The sequence below is a fragment of the Helicoverpa armigera genome, chromosome 25 (genome assembly GCF_030705265.1).
Source record: "Helicoverpa armigera isolate CAAS_96S chromosome 25, ASM3070526v1, whole genome shotgun sequence".
NCBI lineage: Eukaryota > Metazoa > Arthropoda > Insecta > Lepidoptera > Noctuidae > Helicoverpa > Helicoverpa armigera.
Window position 1 is genome coordinate 5,314,662 of NC_087144.1, and position 22,579 is coordinate 5,337,240.

General features: G+C 35.0%; 1 protein-coding gene across 3 annotated transcripts; it reads left to right on the top strand.

Moving 5' to 3' along the window:
• Positions 1 to 17: 17 nt before the first annotated feature.
• Positions 18 to 22,451, top strand: LOC110382479 (zinc finger protein ubi-d4). 3 transcript variants are annotated; one of them, XM_064041367.1, is made up of 13 exons: positions 18 to 152; positions 294 to 403; positions 1,016 to 1,109; positions 1,594 to 1,774; positions 2,083 to 2,301; positions 2,721 to 2,802; positions 9,498 to 9,725; positions 10,777 to 10,824; positions 11,307 to 11,494; positions 11,576 to 11,681; positions 15,961 to 16,073; positions 16,764 to 16,902; positions 17,362 to 22,451. In XM_064041367.1, exons 1-12 carry the CDS (start codon positions 97 to 99, stop codon positions 16,893 to 16,895), a joined length of 1,557 nt encoding a protein of 518 aa, XP_063897437.1. In that variant the 5' UTR covers positions 18 to 96; the 3' UTR covers positions 16,896 to 16,902; positions 17,362 to 22,451. The 3 variants fall into 3 exon arrangements, with proteins under 3 accessions (XP_063897437.1, XP_049701608.2, XP_049701609.2); XM_049845651.2 differs by lacking the exons at positions 15,961 to 16,073; positions 16,764 to 16,902; positions 17,362 to 22,451 and having other exon boundaries at positions 11,576 to 12,236; XM_049845652.2 differs by lacking the exons at positions 15,961 to 16,073; positions 16,764 to 16,902; positions 17,362 to 22,451 and having other exon boundaries at positions 2,098 to 2,301; positions 11,576 to 12,236.
• The last annotated feature ends 128 nt before the right edge of the window (positions 22,452 to 22,579 follow it).

The following is a 22,579-nucleotide window of genomic DNA, read 5'->3' on the forward strand; positions in this document are numbered from 1 at the left end:
ACTGCCAAATGGTAGAACTCTATGGAATGAATTGGCAATTAAACCGGAAACAGTGGAACGTCAGTTGACGTCACCAAAGTAGCGTCTGCTAATAAAATGGCGGCGGCGGAGATTCAGATAGTGAATCCCTCTAATTTAGCAAAAGTAGAAAGGTAAATTAACTAAATTCAGTCTTAAGTGTGTCATTTTTGACAAAGATCAACAAATATATACGATAGTTATCAGTTCTGGTGAAAAAAGTGTCATATCAGGAGCACGGTTTTTGATGTTTGTTTTTGCCTTGAATGTTTCAGTTTTCTCAATGACCCGAGTTATAAAGAGATTATTGAGAACTCGTCAACGTTCAACTCGCGATTATGTGCGGAACGGAGGATGCGTATGCCGTTTATCGACACACAGACCGGTGAGAAATCGATTTTGTCTATCGTACATACTGTGTTGACGCCCACTTCACTCGATAGTAATTTCATAAACATTGGCTTGAAACACTGTAAAACCAATCTAAATCATCATTAATAGGTTGCCGGCCTATTTAGTTGATAGTCACGCAAGATTTACCATTGATAAAGTGCTTCGATAAAGTTTGTAACATGCTGAAAAGTGTTTTGCCCTTTTCTCTCCTGTAACGTTGCACATCTTACTATCCTGCTCTAAAAATCAATCCGACTGCAATCTTTGTTTGAGGTATCAATAGGTTTGAGCTTCTACTTGTATGAAAAGCTAAGTATTGCTCTATTGCTATGATGGATACTAGAATATAGAGAATCTATATGTCATGAAAATACAAAAAACGGCATGTCAAGGTTGTACATTACATGCCCTTACTTAATTACTATTATTTATTAGGTTTCTGTTGGGGCAATAATGAATGTCATATTCAGTATAAGATGCTATGTTTGTAAACACATGCATAACAAAACAGAACATACTAGAGTGGGGTAAATTATTAATAAAATAAACAATTGCAAATAGTTGTGTGAATAAAAAGGTTATGTATTTTGTCTATGATTATCAGGTGTCGCACAGAGCCACTGCAATTTATTTATGACAAGAAGACAACGCATGCCAGGCCAGAAAGAAGGACAAGTGTACACATACCCAGCTCAGAGGTAAATAATTATGTCAATAACAGAAAAGACTGATCACCATAATTATGTCTAAATGATTCCCGTGCTTTCAACCGCACCTTGTGAGCAGTTTTCCCTGCATCCGGATAAAAGAGTATTCTGATGAATTAGCTGTTTCATCTAAGATATTACTTTTTCATCAATATCTGTCCAACTATATGCACTCATGTTGGTTATAGCTTATACAACATTTCTTCACAAATCAGAAGCATAATTAGAAACATGCATATGTGCTTATTTGTTGTTTACATCTTGTATTTTTTAAAGCCAATATTGGTTTTCACGCTGTTCCTTATTTCTAATAATTGTAAATGGTCTCCAAGAGAAGTCAAAATGTTAATCTAATCATACCAACTGCATATTGAAGAGAAATGGTTTAACTCTTTCCAAGTCTGATGAAGATCTTCCTATGATAAAGTTATTATCCTTTCTATGTATAATTAACAAATACCTATGTATAATCTAGATGGCGCAAAGCCCGCCGCCAATACCTTACAATGTCATCAACACGATGGGGTTGGGCCGGAGCACCAGACTCTTTGGATGTCACCGGTGAAGGAGAAAACAGTTCCGGTGTCCCCGGAGACGCACTAGCTGGTGATGATAGCAGGGACGGCTCACAGACTGCTGCTAAAGATGATCCAAAGGTAACAAATTAAATACGTTCACTACAGATTTCTATAACTCATCTATCTCTTTAGCGATTATATATTGAAATTCGACATCTTTTATGTGGAGTTAACATCAAAATTCATTTTCCAATTGCAAAGTGTTGGCAATATAGAAAGCCGTTAATTTTTTAAGTTATTGTTGTTACCTCTATTTACTTTACACATACTAAATTGATCTTCATAAGTGTGCCCTGAATCATAACAGTGTCTTATTATTACTTCAAAATTGTATCTATTCAATTGAGCACACCCCAACAAAAGAATGTGCTAACGTCTCTCAAAAGCACTCTCTTCCCCAGGAATGGTTCTACGATGAACTAGCAATGGAGGAAATGGAGACAGGTGAAGAGCCAGAAGCTGAGTCTGATGAGGACTACTATGATGATACGTACGCGAACAGACGCAAGCGGCGCGGCGGGGCCACGCCGACGGGGCCCGGGTCCCGCGGGGGCCGCACGCGGAAATCGCAGCCCGATGACACGCCCGCCAAGAGGGGCAGAGCTGTGAGTATGATATCGGAAACGTTTCACTACTTGTTTTATTTTTTTTTTAATTTTTGTAGGTTTTGTGATGCTTTTGGCGTGTATATAGAGTGAATTTCTAGTATAGAGGATCTTAATGATATTCTGAAGTGCAGAAGTTGTATGAAATTGATATTGTAAGAAAGTAACTAAGTGACAACTTTATTGTCAAAGGAGCTCATTGGTGGAAAAAAGGAAAAACTATTTTACTTTTCAAAGAAAAGGGACTAATTCCTGAATTACATGTTATTTAATATACCTTCAGTATAAAGCATTAATCTTACTTATATAAAATGATCACTTATGGTTACTAAAAAGACTGGAGGCCAGGGATCTCGAAATAAGTAGAACATATTTAAAACCTCCAAAATATTACTGTACTGAAGGCAATATGTTTGCAGGGGCGAGGTCGCGGCAAGCGCGCACAAGGAACTCTTCCATACGAGGTGCCCGGCGACAGCGAGAAACCTTTCGGCTGTGAACGTAAGTCTTCTCGGAGGAGGCACTAGCTGGCCCGCCCTCACTCAGGTCCTTAGTAGTACGCAACCTCCTTGCAGTTACAACACATATCATGAAGTTTGGCAAAGGGGAATGGGACTGGCACGAAAGAACATTGAGATTTGACACAAATAAAGAAATTAACATTTGAATTTGGAATGGTAGGAAATGAGGACTGAAGCAAAAAAAAAAACATTTGAATTTGGAACTGATGTTTGTTGATGGTTCTCTTTTAAAACCTCCATGGTTATCGATTTCTTATATGAACTTATGTAAAATATGTCTGTCCCATTCCCTATGACCAGCTTCCAAAATACAAATTCAATAATCTACAGCAACGCCAACAAGATACCTATACCAATATATAAGGAATAGTTTTATAGATACATTTAGCATAGATTGTATACCCTACAACGAAAACAATAGTTGATACAGCTAGACATTCCTGTGAGTGCAATATACTACCGTAGATAGCCAAGCAGATGATTATGGCAACACTGGGAAAAAAATACAGTTTATACTGTTTGCTTATTGAAATATTTGGACTGTGTATGGCAATACAATAGAACTGATTGTAAGATTTCTTTAGAAAAAATTATAAAGCTTTTTATCCTTAAACCTTCTCTTGAGTGATTGAATGGCTATTTTACAGTGCACTGAATTTAATATTGATGTTTTTGTACTTTTTTCTCATTTCGATTTCGATGCATTCTTCATTTCATAATATATTCTCGAATGTTCCAAATGATTTATCTGCTTGGATCTATCTACTAAAACATAATCCTACACATGAAAATCCACAAGATAACAAAGTGAATTTTTGCTCAACAATGGTGTAGCATAGGACCTGAGCGTTTGTAGAAGTATTCAATGATAAAAAAATATATACATTTATTCGAGTTTTCTGGTCAATGCAAATAAAAACAAGGAAAAATAAGGTTGACAAAGTTTAACTTAAGTTTGGCTCTATTAAATTTAATATTTATTTTTCGTTTCATCATCTGCCTAGCCTTCTCCTTATATGGTTATTATTCAAAAAGCTATTAACTTAAATTGTACCTGAGTGCGTCTATGGTTTGTTAGATACTGGACTACTGATAGAGTTAAAATTATATAAATCTAATAAATTATTATATTAGCATGCATAATTAGTAATATTTTATTATTGGCAATAAATTTTAAAGTAAAGAAAATATATTTAAATGTATGTAATAATATATTTACAGTGGATGTCTATATAATCTATTCATTGATTTGGGATTAGAGATTGAAATTTGACAATCTATATGAAGCTAATGTTAAAATTCAATCTTTAATCGCAGATAGATGGAAAGATCGGTTATAGAAATCTTCCGCTAGTGTAGTATCAACGTTTTGGATAGTTCGCACATTGGTTGAGGTCTACATTTTGTTGTTATTTGCATTGACCAGTCAACTCAAGCTGGATAGATTTATAAACAAAATATCATTGAGGTAAGCATTGCATAGTTGTAATAGTGCAGGGCCAATGAGTACTGTAATATTTAGCGTTATAGATACTAGGCCGATTCGTATGCAAACCTACGGAAATACTTATTATTGTATGCTCTTTCACAAAATATAAAATTGAGTAAAAATATAGAGAAATAACATCAAATGTTATTACAGATTGACCGGTCTGGTCATTTTGCAAAACTTGTTGAAAAATATCTGGCAGCTAACCACATAGATACTACATAGTTTTAAAAGAGAATACGTATTTTAAAATGTCTTCCATGTCCATATAAAATCCTTGCTAAAATAAGTGTCCGAATGGTATTAAAATCTCAGCCCTTCTACTCGACCTAAGTTAAGCGAATACACTAGTGTGGAAAAGCACTTCGTCTTACTTAGTACAAAATTACCTCACAACGTCTTCCGGTTCTTGCGCCCGAGTCTAAGCGTCCGAAGTGTGTGTATTGTAGCTAGAAATTGACAAGGAATTCACTTATTCCCTTTATCCATTATCATCTCCCGAGCCTATTCCCAACTATTTTAGGGTCGGCTTCCAGTCTAACCGGATGCAGCTGAGTACCAGTGTTTTACAAGGAGCGACTGCCTATCTGACCTCCTTAACCTAGTTACTCGGGCAATCCAATACCCCTTGGTTAGACTAGTGTCAGACTTACTGGCTTCTACACGTAACAATTGCCAAGGATCTTCAATGACATTTCCTTTAGCAATAAGCTCCCTAAATATATATTGTAGGAAAATTTAAAACATAGCACATTAATGATCCAACCATGAACAGCTGTTCTTCCAATTAAAAGAGCGTAAGGACATACAATAATAAGCGTGAAGTTTGTAACGAGTCGCAAACATGCCTTTTTATTGTTGTGTATGTATGTATGATGTGAATATTAGCTAGCGTAAGAATCTCGAAACACTATCGGAATTAAATGAAATTGCTAAATTTTAGATAATATTACTAGGAGATGTGTTTGTACAGTGCTCTGTGGAAACGAAAGCGTTAGATCTGATAGAAAATATCTGATTTGTAGACTGGTTTTATTGGCTATCTTTTACTCAAATGTGGAAGAAATAATCTCGTACATATTGGTAGAATTTTTAGTACAAGTGGCACAGTTATCATTACATAGTGGATGGGATAGCAAAATCATGCCTGTTTGTGGTCCTCTAAAGCCCATACTGATAAAGAGGTATTTTTTTATACAATGAGATAGTTATAAAAAATAATAAGCGGGATGATGGTAGTTCTCGTTTTTCTTTTCTGGCAATACTAGTAATAATTGGTAGGATTAAATTAAATTTAGTAATATTTCCGCGTTGTTTCTACAGAACACTGCAAACTGTTAGGAATTGGAAGGTTATTAGTGGTCATTTTATTTAATTATTTATAATTGTAATTGCGAAAATGTAATGCATTTAGATTGAGTTACTGTTAAGGCCAAATTTTTGAGTTTTGCTGAGAAGCTGAGGGCTTGGGAAATTGTCGAATATTTGAAGCGAAATTGCAAATTATCTTTAATTTTGCTTGATATTTTCTTTTTAACTCTTTCACTAGAGACAGGACGGTATGCTTGAGGCCTTATAATAAAAAATGTGCTGGTAAAAAATCGCGGGAAATAAATGTAATCGGTTTCCTTTCATTTATATCTTGTATAGTCTTCTATAGTCTGTAGATTTTTTTGCGGAATGGGATCTTTTTACAGAGCAATGAAGTTTATGGTAGAAAGCAGTAAGCAACCTCTTTGTAAGATGGACTTTATTGATACAGAGAATATTGAATAATTCAATTGTCACAGTTTGAAGATTAAAGTTAGCAATCTCACGTGGTAGTTAAAAATATGAAAATCTTTCTTCTACTTCTATTTAGTACTTAGCCTTAGCTTCTCAGTGAGAACAACTGAATTATTGACTTTTAACCTTTTACTGTATATTTTGTTAATTATGATTATCTTCGCGTTATATGCCGCGTGGATTTAAGACCTTTAGGCATATCTTGCCTTATATCTTCCTAAGGTTGGCAGAAACCGTGTACTTCCTGAATTTACTCATTTGTAGGTAACCGGCTTGCGTTTTGCTAACGATACTACTATTCATAGTTACAGACGTTTTTATTAATAATAGCCATACTTGTGTATATGTCTTTTATTACTCGGCGACTCGGCCCATACTGCGCATAGAAAGTCTATCTATAATAAAAAGAGAGTAAAAAAGAATATTGGATTGTTCTACAAAGTGTAATGTTAGCAAAGCGTGAGCCTTAAACCAATAGAAGGATTATAAAAGTGTGCGTACATTGATGACTAACCGGTAAGAACCTTTATAAGAGTTGAATACGGTATATACGCCAATAATATATTGCCGGTTATATTCAAGCGTCATTCACACTCAGCTACAGTCAATTAAATGCAAAAAGTTCAAAAAATACTGAAAAAGTGAAACTAAAACACCAATGAATGGAATTATTTTTTTCACTGCCACATAATCCTTTATTATTGATTGAAATGTAGCGTAGTTGTGTTATTTATAATGTAGGCTAGACTAGTTATTATTATAATATTTTACATTATTCTAATTTAAATCGAATTCTCTTTACTCTGTACGAAGTTGGTTCAATTTTAAATCGATTTGTAAAGAGAATCGATTTTAAATGTTTTCTTTCACGTGAAGATATGATTGGTAGCCAGTTTCATCGCAGCGATTCAAGGCTATTGTGCCTTATATACTAAATGTATGTGTTCAAGTATGTTTAAGAAGTAGGGTGCGTGTTTTGGTAGTCAAAAAAATTAATAAAAAAATATATCGACGTTTTGCACCTAATGTGAATTGGCCAGTTTGTAAAAGCGTGCGATATAATACCTCCTTGTACGGAGGCGGGAAATCATGTTCCTATTTCAAATTTTGCCGCTAAAAATCAACATTCTATGCCTATTTCTGGCCAGTACGCACGTACACCAACCTCCATCGTTGCGACTCCATGCACCATTCATAACTTCACGGGCCTTCTGAACCGGATCTTATGAAACCATCACAAGTTTTGAATCACAATGTTTTGAATTTTATGCACCGATTGGTTGAACGTGTACGACTCATGTGTCTGTGATAGTTTATTTATTTTATTCGATTTCTCTGGTTGATAGATCTTAAGAAATTTTTGGTTTTTTGCTTCCACAATGACTAAAGTTTTGCGGTGGAAAATTGCCCTTTAGTATTCGTTTTCTTTAAAAAGTTTTTACGCCATTTTCGCATTCTTTGATGAAGTTATAATTGCCATCAGTATAAAAAATGAAGATATACAAACTTCTTTAGGAATTTTTATGATTTTGGGATCAGATTTTTTTGTGGGGTTTTCCGAAAGTCATCTGGATTAGTATCAAGTTAAAGTCCCTGGTTGTCAAAGAGCAAATAGGTCGAGCTTTTGCAATAATTCGGCATAATCCTATTTATAATACAATATATCAAAATTTCAGTATTATAGTAAAATTTTAGTCATTGTATATCTCTTCTTGCGTTTGGTTAACATTTATACGATTTAATTAATTATTGAATGTGAGGGAATATGACATAAATTATCTGCAGAAAAAAGCTAAATGAAATGTTTTTACTATAAATTTTATTATACAAATTTTTACAGTGGAAAATAAATGAAATAATATTTTATAACAGGATTTGTGACATTTTTTTACAGACGATGATATCTCCAATCTAAATTTTACACATTACCCGGGCAATGTGGACATTGTAGGTTAGGTTTAAGTTACTCTTGGTTTATTATAAATTGTCGATATTGCCCGGGCGATGTACAGAATTTTTTCATAAATATTTGCCGGTAATAGTGTTCATATTTTCTATTATTTCTTGTATGTATGGAGCAGTGAAGTATTAGGCGATTGATGTTATTCTTAGATCCAAACTACACTTACGTGCAAAAAACTGTACCAAGTCTTTAAGCATTTTCATTGCAAATTTTGGGCAAGTTAAATACGTAAGTCAGTTTTTTGCACGCAGTGTACTATTATCACCCAAAGATTGTTATGAATTTATACAAGAAATATTTATGTTGAATAACAAATAAAATTATCCAATGTATAAGTTTTTGTTCTTGTGTTAAAATATAAGATTGATTGGACTCCAAGTTTGGATCTTGCGATGTGCTGTAGATTTTGCTCTTGTTTCTTTTATTTATGATGTATTCGTTTTCTATGATTTAAAAAGCAAATAATACAATTGTACGTGTCATAGGATTAAAGGATCACCAGTGAAAAATTGCAAAAAAAAAAAACTGAACAAAAGCAGCCTAAGTTATTAAAACGAATAAGACTTTTCTGGTACTAAAAATTACTTGAAAAAAAAAGTTTGCAATATATTTCTGTATTCTTAGGCCTTTATTTCAGAGCAGAATCAACAGCATCGTCTATTTCCAAAATAAATGATGTCAGTGTTAGCGCTGGGCGGATCCATAGATTTGAAGTCATCAATCAAACAGCCCTCGAAGCGTGCGTCCTCTAGAACTGAACATAGAACTTATCACGACGGGCCGGCTTTCCACCACGTATATTGTATGAGAACTATTTTGAAAATATTTTTTTTTTTTTGGGTAAAAAATGGGTGGTCAAATTTTTTGGGCGAAAGTGTAATTTTATTTAGATTTTTTCTTTTTCTGAAATTATTGCTTATCTTTTCTAAAAAACATATAAATACTTCTGACAAAATAAACTTTTTATTTTTTTCTATATTTTTTTTAAATATCTTTCTTGCACCAGCAAAATGTTCTCATACAACCTACGGCTAACTTAAGGTATTGATTGATGACGGATAACTATATAACTAAGGCTTCGTTCACACTGTAACGCCGATGCCGTCGTGGTGCCTCCTCTATGCTCTGTTCTGTTGACGCTATGACCTGTTTTTCTGTCGGTACCTTAATTTTATCGCGGTATAGTGTGGTATATAAGCAGACGGAGGCATCACGGCGGTGAGTATTATGTTCGATGTTATTGTGTAATTATATTATTTGTTTTGTTTTTTTTTTTATGTTCATATTGTAAGATTGAGTTTTGTGTCTCTAACATACATAAGCCAAAAATATTATTCTTAATGATAAATCGCAGTCTGTATCTACGGCATCTAAACAGGGACACAAAACTCAATCAACCAATGAAAACGTACAATCTAACGAATGACCCTTTCCCTAGTATGCGGCGCCAAGTACAAGACGCGACCGGGACTCACATACCACTTCACGCACACACACAAAGACCCGGCAGGGGCCGGGGCGGGTGCCGGCGCTAGTGACGGCGACTCTCGCGACTCGCGGCCCGGGGCCCATACGCCGCCCGCGCATTCGTCGGCACCGATGCAGCCCGCGACAGAATATCAAGATAGCTACGTCACTTTCCTTAATAATCCCGCTGTGGGGACTGGTGAGTTTTGGCTCCATTTTTTATAATTGTGTTAAGTCTAATTAGGGTAGTAAAAGTAGGTGCAGGACACTGTAGGATGAACTCTATTGAATGAAGCTTCAGTCAGATTTCTTGTGAAAATATTATCGTCTAGCAAGGCGATCCTTATTGCACATAATTCTTCTTCGAGTAGAAGAATAGTACAATTGATAAGTGGTAAGTTTGGCTGGTAACAGCAGAATAACAAGAGTAGCGTAGTCTACAAAGTCATAAAAACTTAGCGCAAATTGATATCGCATTTACGAATTTTGCGCTGAACTTTTTTCACTTTGCGCAAACGTGAATAGTTTTTGCGCAAACCTGGAAATTTTTGCGCAAATTAAAATAAATATTTTTGATGTAGCAATGAGTGATGCATGCACATTACTACTGGTATTCGTGAGAGTATACAAATGTTTATAATTTCATGCAAACAAGTGTCCTGAGGGCAGCGTAAGTGGTGTTCATACATCATTATTTGACTACTAAATTCTACTTATGTTTGTTATAAATAGTATTTAGTTGAAACGGAAATTATGTAGAAACGTTGAATGAAAATTATTTATAAAATAATAATATGTCTTTTGAGTAGAAAATGATAATTATGTATATTTGTCTACGCGTACATATTTTTACATGCGCTTAAAAATAATGGTCTATGCGCTAAGAAATTTTTTAGCGCAACTTGGAAAATTAATTAAAATTTCCTAATATGTACGCTTCTTATTTCGGTGATAATATCTGTGGTGTTCACATCTCTTGAAGAATAATTCTCGACTACGAATAAACCTTTTTGAATACCAATTTCTTCTTTAAATAAGGACCCTGAGAGAGTTCAAACCAAAAAACTGATTATAAATTCAAAACTATTAACGGCTTACTTTTTTCAAAAAATGGTGATTAAGTGGTAGTTTCACTCAGTACAAGGTTAATCCTAACTTAAACGTGATTATTGCCATCTATTTTAACCCTACAGACGTCGAACAGGTGCACAGATATTTCCACCGATATAATCATGATTGTTTCTTACCAGCCGGCCTCCAGGATACGCCCGCTCGGCGCCCGACACCGCCGCCTGAGGGTTAGACCTACCTTCATTCTCGTCCTATTCTATTCTCAAGTTATGTCGTATGCAGCTTGCGAACACACGGATTCTGAATCACTTAAAAATTAAAAAAAAAAAAAACAAAGTTTAACGTAATAGAACTTTCGAAAAACATGAAGCAGGGGACGATGACTTAAAGAACTCCTAGATATGAGATATAGCCAATTATGGCCTCCAATTGAGACACAAAAAGCAATTTAGATCAGGCCGTGAGAGATCATTGACGCTTTTGTATTCTTTGACAACGCTTTCACAATCCGAGTGTTAGAGATGGCCCATATATCGGGCAGTAGTTACAATTTTTCTTTCTACTGCTACAATGTTATGTCGCTTTATCTCTGTCTGCTGTACTTGTGAAGAGATTAGAATGACTATCGGAGTAGATGGCTAAAGCAATGCTTGTAGCATTTACAAATACTGGTCATCAATGGTCCGTTTTCACGTGGTATTTTGTTTAGCTGGTCCACCCGTGCCTCCCGTGCGTCGGCCTTCGCCCCCGCCCAGGCCTGCGTCGGCGGACACGTCTAGTTCAGACTCGGCGCATGTGCCGTTGTCGGCTGCCGTGCATGCAGCGCCTTCAGCACCCGTGGCCTCGGCCTCCGCGACCCCTGAAGTCAAGGAACCTGGCGTTACTAAGGCGAAGGAGGTGAGTACACTGGCGAACTTAGAAAAATAATGTTGAATTTTGTTGGAAATTATATTAAAAATGTTTTTGCTCTTTTCGAAGGCGTCACCATCACCATATTGCGACTTCTGCCTCGGCGATGACCGTGAAAACAAGAAGACAGGCACTCCAGAACAGCTAGTCAGCTGCTCCGACTGCGGCAGATCAGGTAAGAGGCGCGGCCGGCCGCCACGCAACGGCCTTCCCAAGGCGTCCTGCTACCACCTCGAGAACCGCGTCTGCGAGCGCCATCGGCACCTCAGAGACACCATCAAACTCAATGGAGTCGTCGAAATTGTCTCCTCCATGTCCTATTCAGCTGACGACTTCGATAACTTCGCGTCTCAAACCAAACTCCTCAATGACGAGTACGGCCAGTACCCCGTGTCTCCCCCCTCCCGTCAGAGCCCTACCTACGACTGTGATGTACACCTCGCCGGCTCGAATAACATCTAAAATCTGAGTATTATTTGTGTGTGTTGTCTGTCACAAAAAAGCTCACACGCCGTGGTTTTTTTGTCGGTCCTACCAAAGAGAATGTCTGATGGCTAGTTTTAAAAGTTACATTCCACGTTTCATACTCTTATTTTCGAATGAAAAGACCTTTGATGCATATTTAGTATTTATAATGTTGTAATCATAATATTAGTGTAGTGGCATCACAATAGATATGTCAAATCTTTGTCTAAAGTATACCATATCTCATAACCGAACATTTAAATTATAGAGAGAATATCCCTATCATAGTTCTATATCACATATCAGTGTGAAGTTTTATCTGTGTCTATGTTGGCACTTTGTGATTTGGTGTTGCCATTTAAAAAAAACAACACTTGTGACGATGGATGCCAAATGATGAGATATTTTAAATTGTTGTCTGTTGTAATGTTTATACCTTAATGTTTTTATTATTTTTAGTGAGTACAAGTGCCTTATCAAAATTACATGATTTCGTGTGGGAACTAGTGTAGTGTTGCCAGATTTATCGATAAAGCGAGTGGGAATGGGATTGGTTTTATCAATCAACCTAGGATTTATATTTTAATGTTTTTACACAAAGTTTACATTATGTATGATTTTCAAATTAGTAATTTAAGCGATTTTATTCTCGTCACATACCTAAAATTAAATTTTATTGTCGTTTCACTATTCCAAATTAGCATGTAAGTTCTTTTCTTAATAATAAAATTATGTCATCTTAAAAATCTCGTGTGCTGGCAACACTACAACGAATATAATTTAGTCATAGCTTCGCTTGATGCCAAATAATGACGTCATTCTAGAACTTGAGTGACGTCTTACGTTCAGATGTCCTAGCTTTCTAGTCACGCTGCAACAAAGTCACCGCACGCGGTTCTTCGCGCCCAATATGTCTTGAAACAACATGGCGGACAGTTGCAAATGTCATAGACAAAGCTGATCTGTGCTCTAAACATTCGTTTATGTAGATGTTCTTATTTCTGGAATTTCGTATTTTTATAATCCCAAGGGTAATTTTCATCGACGACATAAACGTACGTTTTTCTTAATACAACTTTTGAAAAGTTTGAAACTTTAACTTAAAAATTATTAGTTAAACATTTACGAAGACTTAACAGTTTGAACTTTGGTCTTAATGGATATCCAAAAATGTCACAAAGTGTATTGCGAGTATGGATTAGAAGACCTTTTTTATTTAAATGTTTATTATCAAAACCAGTAGACTGCCAATGTGGCCTGATGACACTAACTTGGTTAATCGATACTTTTAAAGTAACTTCCAAATGTTGTGCAAGATATATTGGGCCCGGGGATACAGTTACCCGACTACGCAATTTTAAATAGCAATAATATTTTGTTTAATAATTCATTATGAAGTTGTTTCATATACCTAACGTTATCATATGGGTTTAAAATATATTGCCTAGTTCTAGGGGTGAAAGAATTATTTGTCTTTTTCGCCTCTGCTGGGTGTAAAAATATCTTTAAAATCATATAGGGGAGGTTCTAGTGACGATACATACTTACCCATTTTTATGCATTCTTATATTCAAGTACTACTTAGTCTGGGTGTTTTTAGGCGTAGGCGGGTCCCATAATACTAGCTTATTACATTAATGTTATAACCTTACCTAGGAGCTTATATGTGCCTTTTTTATCACTGTTTTTGTACCGATAACCCAAAGATTTTGAAAATTATTTAAGTTTGACAAAGACTAACTTCATGTTATTTTTCAATGCGCTGTTTTTTTTGTACCGTTATAAACCGCATCTTGTACATATTTTTTTTTAATTTAGATTTTAATAGAAAGGGCAATTAAAATAAGGCCTTCCATATTTTATCGTTATAACTATTTTCTCATGACCATAGATTTAATGTTATCAAATATCTCTGCTGTTTATTTATTTTCTAATGCCTATGCATTGAACATAAAAAATATCATTCCTATAGTTTATAGAATGTTTTGTTTAATTTGTAAGAAAATTTTAATCGAAATTAGGTTTTACGTTTTATAAATAGACATTATTATATATTGACAATTTATTTTTCTTTAGTATGTTTCTATATAAGTTATAGAATATATTTACATAGTTTAGTTTATTGTTGTGACAATGATTCTGACATTGTTCTCTTATTGATCTTTTATATGAAATCTTAGGGGTTCGTACTCAATGGCGTGTTTTGTTCAAAATATATATTTTCAAAAATCAGTTTTTAAGTATATATTCAGTTTGTATACACAGGTTCGATAAATTGTGAATAATTTAAAATATTTTCTTTGTATAATTTTGAATAATGTGCGTCACTGTATTTACCCCATTTTGGCATGAAATGGTACCTATGTACTTAAGTTGGTGCCGCTGTAAAACCCTTCAAGGGATCGAGCGGGCGTGAAGTAGGAATATAGGTATAAGTTACCGTTTTATATAAACATATAAATAATAAAATATTATATTAATATTGTCTCTCGTCTGTTAGGTGCCTTAGTATGTGCAATTGTAACCTTTGATAGTTCTTCTTATATGTCTTTCTTTATATATTTTTGAGGGTGTTCATTTTAATAAGTAATTGTCTTTTGATTTGGATTGATTTTAATAAGTGATTCGGTGTCAAAACTTTAATTGACAAAAACATATTTTTCATGTCACTTATTATCTGAATGGATTACAAAATTTATTGTTTTTAAAGCAAGCAAAATTCAAATTTTACGACATTTTAATGATATTTTAAAATAACTTTCTGGCAATCATTTTGTCTACTCTTCTCGTGGTAATATCAAAAGCAAAAAATATTCATTTAACTACGGAAGAACTCCACCTACATTTGCTAATTAAAATTTATACCCTAAGAGCCCCCTAGTTAACACTATGTCTGCAATATTAGTATCAAATCTACCAAATATAAATAATCACCATAATTGTACCACATGTCTAGTAATGTTACAGAAATAATCAAATCATAGCTATATTATAATAATCAACTCAAATAAATATTATTTATTATCAAGTTTATGTGGGATTTTAAACGTATGTCCAAGTGTTTTCAAATACATAACTCGATTATTGCAAGTTTTCAGTACTTATAAGTACTATTTACTGTTTTATTGATATATAATGTTTGTTGTACCAAATGTTGATTTCTCATATATTATCCGTCTCGGCAATATCTATATATTTTATTTTTAAAGTTTAATGGCTGCAGGGAAGTGCATAAATGCGGATACCCAAAGATAAATATATAAAAAAAAACTGTTTCCGTTTTGTTGTTCCATATTTTTTTATAGCATAAGACCGAGAATATATACAAAAAAAAAAGAATATTTCATGTTTTTTCGTTTTTATTATTTTATTTTTGTATAACAATGCTACTTTATCAGAATTAAATTGTATGAACTCGATCTTAGTCGATTTTTATTTGGTATCTTTGTGCTGAAGAATAGTGAATGTGCACTTCCCTTTAGACATTTGTTTTACTTTTCTTCCTAAATAAAGTTTAAGTCATTAATTATTTGAATAAGTGTTGTTTATTTAATTTTATTTTTCACTATTGTTCGGCACATTATGTTTTCCCCTGTCATAAAAAAGTTTTGCAATGAATAAACATAGTAAAGAAATTGAGATGGTGATTGAAGATTTTTAAAAGGTAAGAAAACACTGTGCCTTACAATACGTGAATATTTTCTTTTATGACGTTTTGGAGCTCTTTATTTCCTTATCAACTGACGAAAGTATCCTTAACTTAGTCATTATAAGATTGATTTTAACTGAGTAATTTAAGTCGATTTTCGTTTTAGTCTATCATCAGTACCGTTTGATTGCAACAAATTGTTCACTATTATCATTTTTCAATCTTTTTTCGTTCTCTATAATTTTTGTTGTTAATTTTACCATGTGCCAAGGGTAAAGAGCTCCAAACACCATACCATGCATTCTCCGGCCCGCATCACACTTTATTTGTATTTCCCCAGGTCACCCAACGTGCCTGCAGTTCACAGTGAACATGATCGTGTCGGTGCGCAAGTACCGCTGGCAGTGCATCGAGTGCAAGTGCTGCTCCGTCTGCGGGACTAGTGATAATGATGTGAGTTATATAAATCGATGTACTTGCCTGCGCTTATGGGTCCGTTCAGATAGACCAGCTCGGAGAGCATCGGCGCGCATTTTTCTTTTCACACAGACCAGAGTCGGCTCCGATCGGCTCCGAGAAGCAAGACCGAAAAAAATTACACGATCGGAGCCGGTCGGCTCTTATTATTTCACACCGAGCGCCTTCGAGCATTCTTAATGACAAAAGCAGTGCGCATGCAAAAGTAAACCTTACTTCAAATACTAAGTACTCAATTTTCAACGTGTTAAGAATTTGCTCTCCTCTCCGAGCCGGTCTGTCTGAACGGGTCCTATGATGTAAAGATTAGGCGTTATATTGTACTGGTTCGTCATTATATTATTTATTGTCATTATGTTGTCAATTCGACAATATGGCGTCGATTCATGACGTCATGAGCACAGGGCAGCGTACCGGGCTATATATTTCGTAACACATACATTCTGCTTTTATGATGTTATCGGGGTAGATCTTTGTTTGAATCACTTTTCCTTGTCGATAAAAAGAGACATGAACTTTCGTTTTCAACTTGGAGATAACTCGCTCTTTTAAGCGCGAGGTTTTGGACGATGGCTGTCAAAGTTGAGATAGCATAAAGTTCACATGACTGACAAGTGACAATCGGTGTGGACACCATTATAAAAAGATTTCTGATTGCAATTCCAGGACCAGCTATTGTTCTGCGACGACTGTGACCGCGGCTACCACATGTACTGCCTGGCGCCGCCGCTGGACACGCCGCCCGAGGGCTCGTGGTCCTGCGCGCTCTGCCTCAAGGAGTTCCACAGCAAGCACTGAGCGGCAGGTAACTACTGCACACTGTAGCTACACTACACATGTACTGCCACTGTACACTATACTGTTCAGACGGAGACCAAGCTTTAGGTGGCCACTCAATACCTATTCAATGCAAGACAAGCTCAAAGCGCGAGCAGCGAGTTAACACCCAGTGACTCGCTGTCGCGTTTGGACGACTAAATACTTATTGAAGGTTCAATACTGCTTGTCACCTTCAATATTTCATAACTGTTGGGTTAATCGTGACGATTCCATCGCTATGAGATTCGCAGGCCATAGCGTCACCGAGTATCTTTTTACCAATGACCCTCTCTGCCTTTTGGCTATAAATTAAAACATATACTTTTATAAAACTCACTTGAAAGATCGGTTCAAAAATTGTTTTAAAGCAAAAACACTGATAAGCTGCGGAAGACTTTGTTCTATAATGTGTAGTGATTTTAATACATTTTTTTTCTCTTTTCAGGTATTAAACAGAAAGGGCCGTGAGAGAGATAGATAGGTAGGTGAGATAACGAATTATAGCGGCAGTAAGGTTCTAGGGTACAAGCAAGTGATCAGATAGTGTTGCTATAAGTTAGCGGGACTGTAAACAGTGTTGCCATAGTCTAGTGAGATTGTAAGCGGGGGACGGTACTGAAGTATTTTGTTTATTTTTTGTAATATTATTTTTCTGTAGTGTATTGTATAAAGGCCTTTTTTGTTGACGCTATATGATGGCCATATTTATTCGTGTAAATTGCTTCTTTTTCATGTAAATAATTATTGAAATATATCTTGTATAGCACATAATATGGATTGCAATTAATTTCAACTGCTCTATTCTTTATGTAATTTAGCAACATTGTGTTAATTATTCTTCTCAAAAATCAATATTTTTGCTCCAACCCTAATAATTTTTGTTCACATTAAACAAAATATAGTTAAAAACTTCAGTACTGTGACTTCCCTCGCGAAATTCTTCATGTAATCGTATCGCCGAATCAGCGTCAGTACGTTTAGCGCTCTTTCTACCTCTACCGGTGCTTGCTTTAGTATTTTTTATTTATTTACCTTTTTACACGCGACGCAGGGTTGATTAATTACGTAGAATTGAATTTGAATTCTTGAAAAGTTATCAACCAATGACATGACAACCGACTATGTTGAGGCCGACTGTTGTCAGTTGACCCACGTTTTCTGAAAATCGTTTGAAACTGCCAAAACAATAAATAGATCCTTTACGGTACATGCCGAATTTCGACCTTATATTATTTGATCATCTCTACGAAAACTTCCTTAACCGCTTGTCTGTGGCTTATTATAATTGAACTAGCTTCTGCCAGCAGTTACACCCGCATCCCGTGGGAACTACTTCCCGTACCGGGATAAAAGTAGCCTATAGCCTTCCTCGATAAATGGGCTATCTAACACTGAAAGAAATTTTCAAATCGGACCAGTAGTTCCTGAGATTAGGGCGTTCAAACAAACAAACAAACTCTTCAGCTTTATAATATTAGTATAGATAGAAAAATCAATTGTGTCTCGCGTATACCGCGTTATAGGGGTCATACATGTCATTGGTTGATAGTAGGCACATGGTATGTGACGTCACTCCTTTAATGGAGGGTGTGACAAAGGGAATAAAAACGAATTGTTAAATTACAATGTTTTTGTAATGATGGACATTCAAACGTATTTTTGTGGTTAAAATTTAATTTTTCTTGCTAAATAATTAAAAGTAGTGAAATTGAAGTGTAATATAAGGTTTTCTTATTTTATAAATACAGTATATACCGAGATTATTTATGTTATAAATATGTAGTGGTGTTTTTGGACATTTTTGTACTATTTTTATTATTATCGTATTATTTTGATTCTTATTTTTTACTTAAACAAATTAGGTTGTGGATTTAATTAAATGATGGTAGTTTATACTTCCAAAAGTACATTTTTTTTTTAATATGTATAGAAAATTAAAATGGTTGTGTTGTGTTCGAAGTTGGCTTTGACTAATTGAATGGTAAAGCATTGTTTATATGGACGAACTGTCATATGACAATGACAGTTATTAGAAATGAGACATCGAAAAAAAATCTTCCAGATTTTATAACATTTTTATGAAAATAAAATGCGTAATTTGTCAACCCTAGGCGATTTCGTATCGATCAAACTTTCCAGTCTCGTATCATCTTATGCTAAGCTACTAAGGTTCTTATTGTAATAAGATTAAAGACTAAAATCGTATGTAAAGTAAAGTCGCGGGCGAATCCAGTCATTATACGTAATAATCTATAAATTGTTCGTGTATAGGTTTTCACCTTTGAAAGTGTCCATTTCTAGTAGTTTCTTCGTGGAATTTTGTCTGTAGATATCCGGATTTTAGGACGGATCTTAAGATCTGGAAATCCGGATGGATGCTGGCTTAAAGAGTTGTGAAAAATTTATGAATGGTTTTTCGACTTGTTGAGACTTCAAACCTTTTGTCTCATGATGAAGACCACATTATACCATTTAAATGTGTGTTGTAAGAATATCTTTAACATCAGATAAGTCAAGAGACGGATCTATTCACCCTGTATAGCGTCCTCTCTTTCACACATGATTTATTCTCGATACCAAAAAAATATTCAAGTCGAAGAAAAGTAAATACTGTACAGATTTTGATATGTATAAAATTGTTCACAACTCATTTAACACTAGTAAGTTTCACCGCTTCTGCGTCTGCATTTAGCGCCGCGGTACCAAAAGTACCGCGGTACCAATCTGTTAAAAATAAGTACATTAGTATGTATCATGTATGTTAAGATAACGGTTAAAGCAATGTGTGACATTGTTCATTAAAAAAATATGGCTCTAGTTCTACGGACACGATGGTTTTGAACTTCTAGGGAGGGGGGCTAGTCGAGTACTCGTATATCGATAAATACCACACGAAATTGTACTATAATATACCATTTGGGTAAGCGGTGTTCCACATAAGGTCAACATCCGTACACCATTTTACTTCAATACTTACACCAGATTACCTGAAAATTGACATAACCTTGACTTTTACTTATTTGAAGGTGTCCCAGGCCATAAGTCATAGGATACTAAAAAGTATCTTAACTGTGGGATTACTACTTACCCAGATGGTTTGACCCTACATAGCGTATTCGACTAGCCTTCAACATAAAATGGGTACAACATTGTACTCAGAATATCTCTTCATCGACAATTCGTAGCACATCTATTTTATATTAGTCGCTGCTCATTATATACAATACTTAATTACATTTAATATTTTATACTTTAAGTATATCTACGACTGTGGTCTGATCGTTTCCTTAGAACTTCTGGTTTTCATGTTGCTGTTTTAATATTGGGTGGTGATGACAACCATGGCTTTCTAAAAACTTATACATAAGAGGATCGAGTGTGATAAAATATATAATGAGTTCTATAAAAATAACTAGACAAGGCTACAACAACAAATTAAAAACTCATACAACTGTAAGAACAGACAATATTTTTTTAGTATCGATCATAACATTATAAAACCACCATAACAAATATATCGATAAAATAAATCAACATCCCTAGTCTGAGTATGCTGTGGTGTCATTACCACCCAATACTGAAAAGTAACAATTCTTCTATGTATTTTTGTACTAATCGTAAACGAATACAATGATTGGCGATATCCACAAGCATTCCAGTTTTTTTATATATTCGTGGAATTCATTTGTCATATCTATGAATATTAGTGGACATTCAGTTTGTGCGAAAACCCCTAAGAACTTTTTTTGTGTAAATTAGAACAAGTTTATAACACTAATCAGACTAGTCCAAGAACACTACAGTCTTTAGTTGGGTAAAGAAGATAAAAATCCTGTCGAATTGAGAAATTACTCCTTTTTTACCTATGTCGATTAAATATAGGATTATATTTTTTTAGGTTAAAATCACGATTTGAGTATATTATTTGAAAACGATTGTTTGTTATTTCATCCTCCGAGCCTTTTCCCAATCATCTTGGGGTCGGCTTCCAGTCTAACCGGATTCAGCTGAGTACCAGTGCTTTACAAGAAGCGACTGCCTATCTGACCTCCTCAACCCAGTAACCCGGGCAACCCGATACCCCTTGGTTAGACTGGTGTCAGACTTTCTGGCTTCTGACTATCCGTAACGACTGCCAAGGATGTTCAATGACAGCCGGGACCTACAGTTTAACGTGCCATCCGAAACACAGCCAATGGTGTCTAAGATATACTTAGAAAGTACATACAAACTTAGAAAAGTTGCATTGGTACTTGCCTGACCTGGGATCGAACCCGCGCCCTCGTACTTGAGGTTGGTCCTTTACCCACTAGGCCACCACGACCTCTCCCACGACCTCTCCACGATTGTTTGTTATTTATCGAACGCAAACTGAGTGTCCACCCTTTATGTACTAACTAATGGATTTATGTTTAAATGTGTGAAGAATATTACCAGATATATGCGTTGTTAAGAATCGAGTAGGATTAGAAAAACGCACAATTTTGATTCTATTGTTTTTGATACTTTAATATTGAAGCGCGAAAAATTTTGTTGATATAGTAAATTCTTTTTGGAGAATTTTGTCTGTCAGAGTAAGAACTTCAACTGTCACCCGCTAAGAATTTTGTTTGTATGTTTTTTTTTTCATATTACATATTAATTATATGATGTTATAATTTCAACCGCTTATGTCTGGTAAAATTTAATGTTAGAGTAAAGTAAAATTGTCGTAAGTAAAGCTGTGATCAGATTAGGAGGTTGTGATGGGATAAGAGTGGGTTTACAAGGATTTTTTAAATAATAAAAAAATATGCTTTTTATTTTTTAAGATTAGTAACTTAGCGCAAGTACCGAATTTTGCTTTAATGTAATAACGAACAAGTTTTTTATTCCTGCCAGCTTGAATCCTGTGTCGCGTGGCCGTCGGCATGAATTGTATATTTGTCAGAGAAATGGCTCAGTACGTAGTTTGTACTGCGGTGACTGGCGGACGCACTCTCGCGACAAATGCCTCATTGCCTGTTCTTTCCAATAACATTTAGGAATACCCCTGTATTTCGAAATTGGATTAGAATTTATATTCTGTGGTGTTCATTATATCTGTGCGTCCCACCGCTGTCATCTATGAAATTAAAGAATGACAGCGTGTGACCGTTAATTTTATGATTTATTTTACTATGTACGGTAGACCGCACGTCAGTGGTAACTGTCATGCACCTTAACTCGATAGTAATAAGTACGATTTTCCTATAAAACTGTTACCACTGACCTGAAGTTGACTGTACCAAACTCAAATCATGACTATATTTTATAGGCTCTAAACGTGTTTATATTTTTTTAGTTTTATTTCTTATGACTGAATAATTGTTTACGCATTGTTTTTTCTTTTTTTTATTTATGGTGACTGGTTCTCAATCCAATTTCGATGCGGCTGGGTTCCGATTAACAATATTGAATTTGTTAGATTATATTGTAAAGTAAGGTTTCCATCCTGTAATATTGTGTCATAACTATTTGTGGTGACGTAACTGATATAAATTGAAACGAAATGTATGCGTTGTTTTATTTTTATCCTGTATTACGAGCCTATGAAACAAATTGGTGGTGTTTTTGGAGTCTAATTTGCTCTAAGAATTTTAATTTATTAACATAATATACTACACTGTCTATATTAATATATT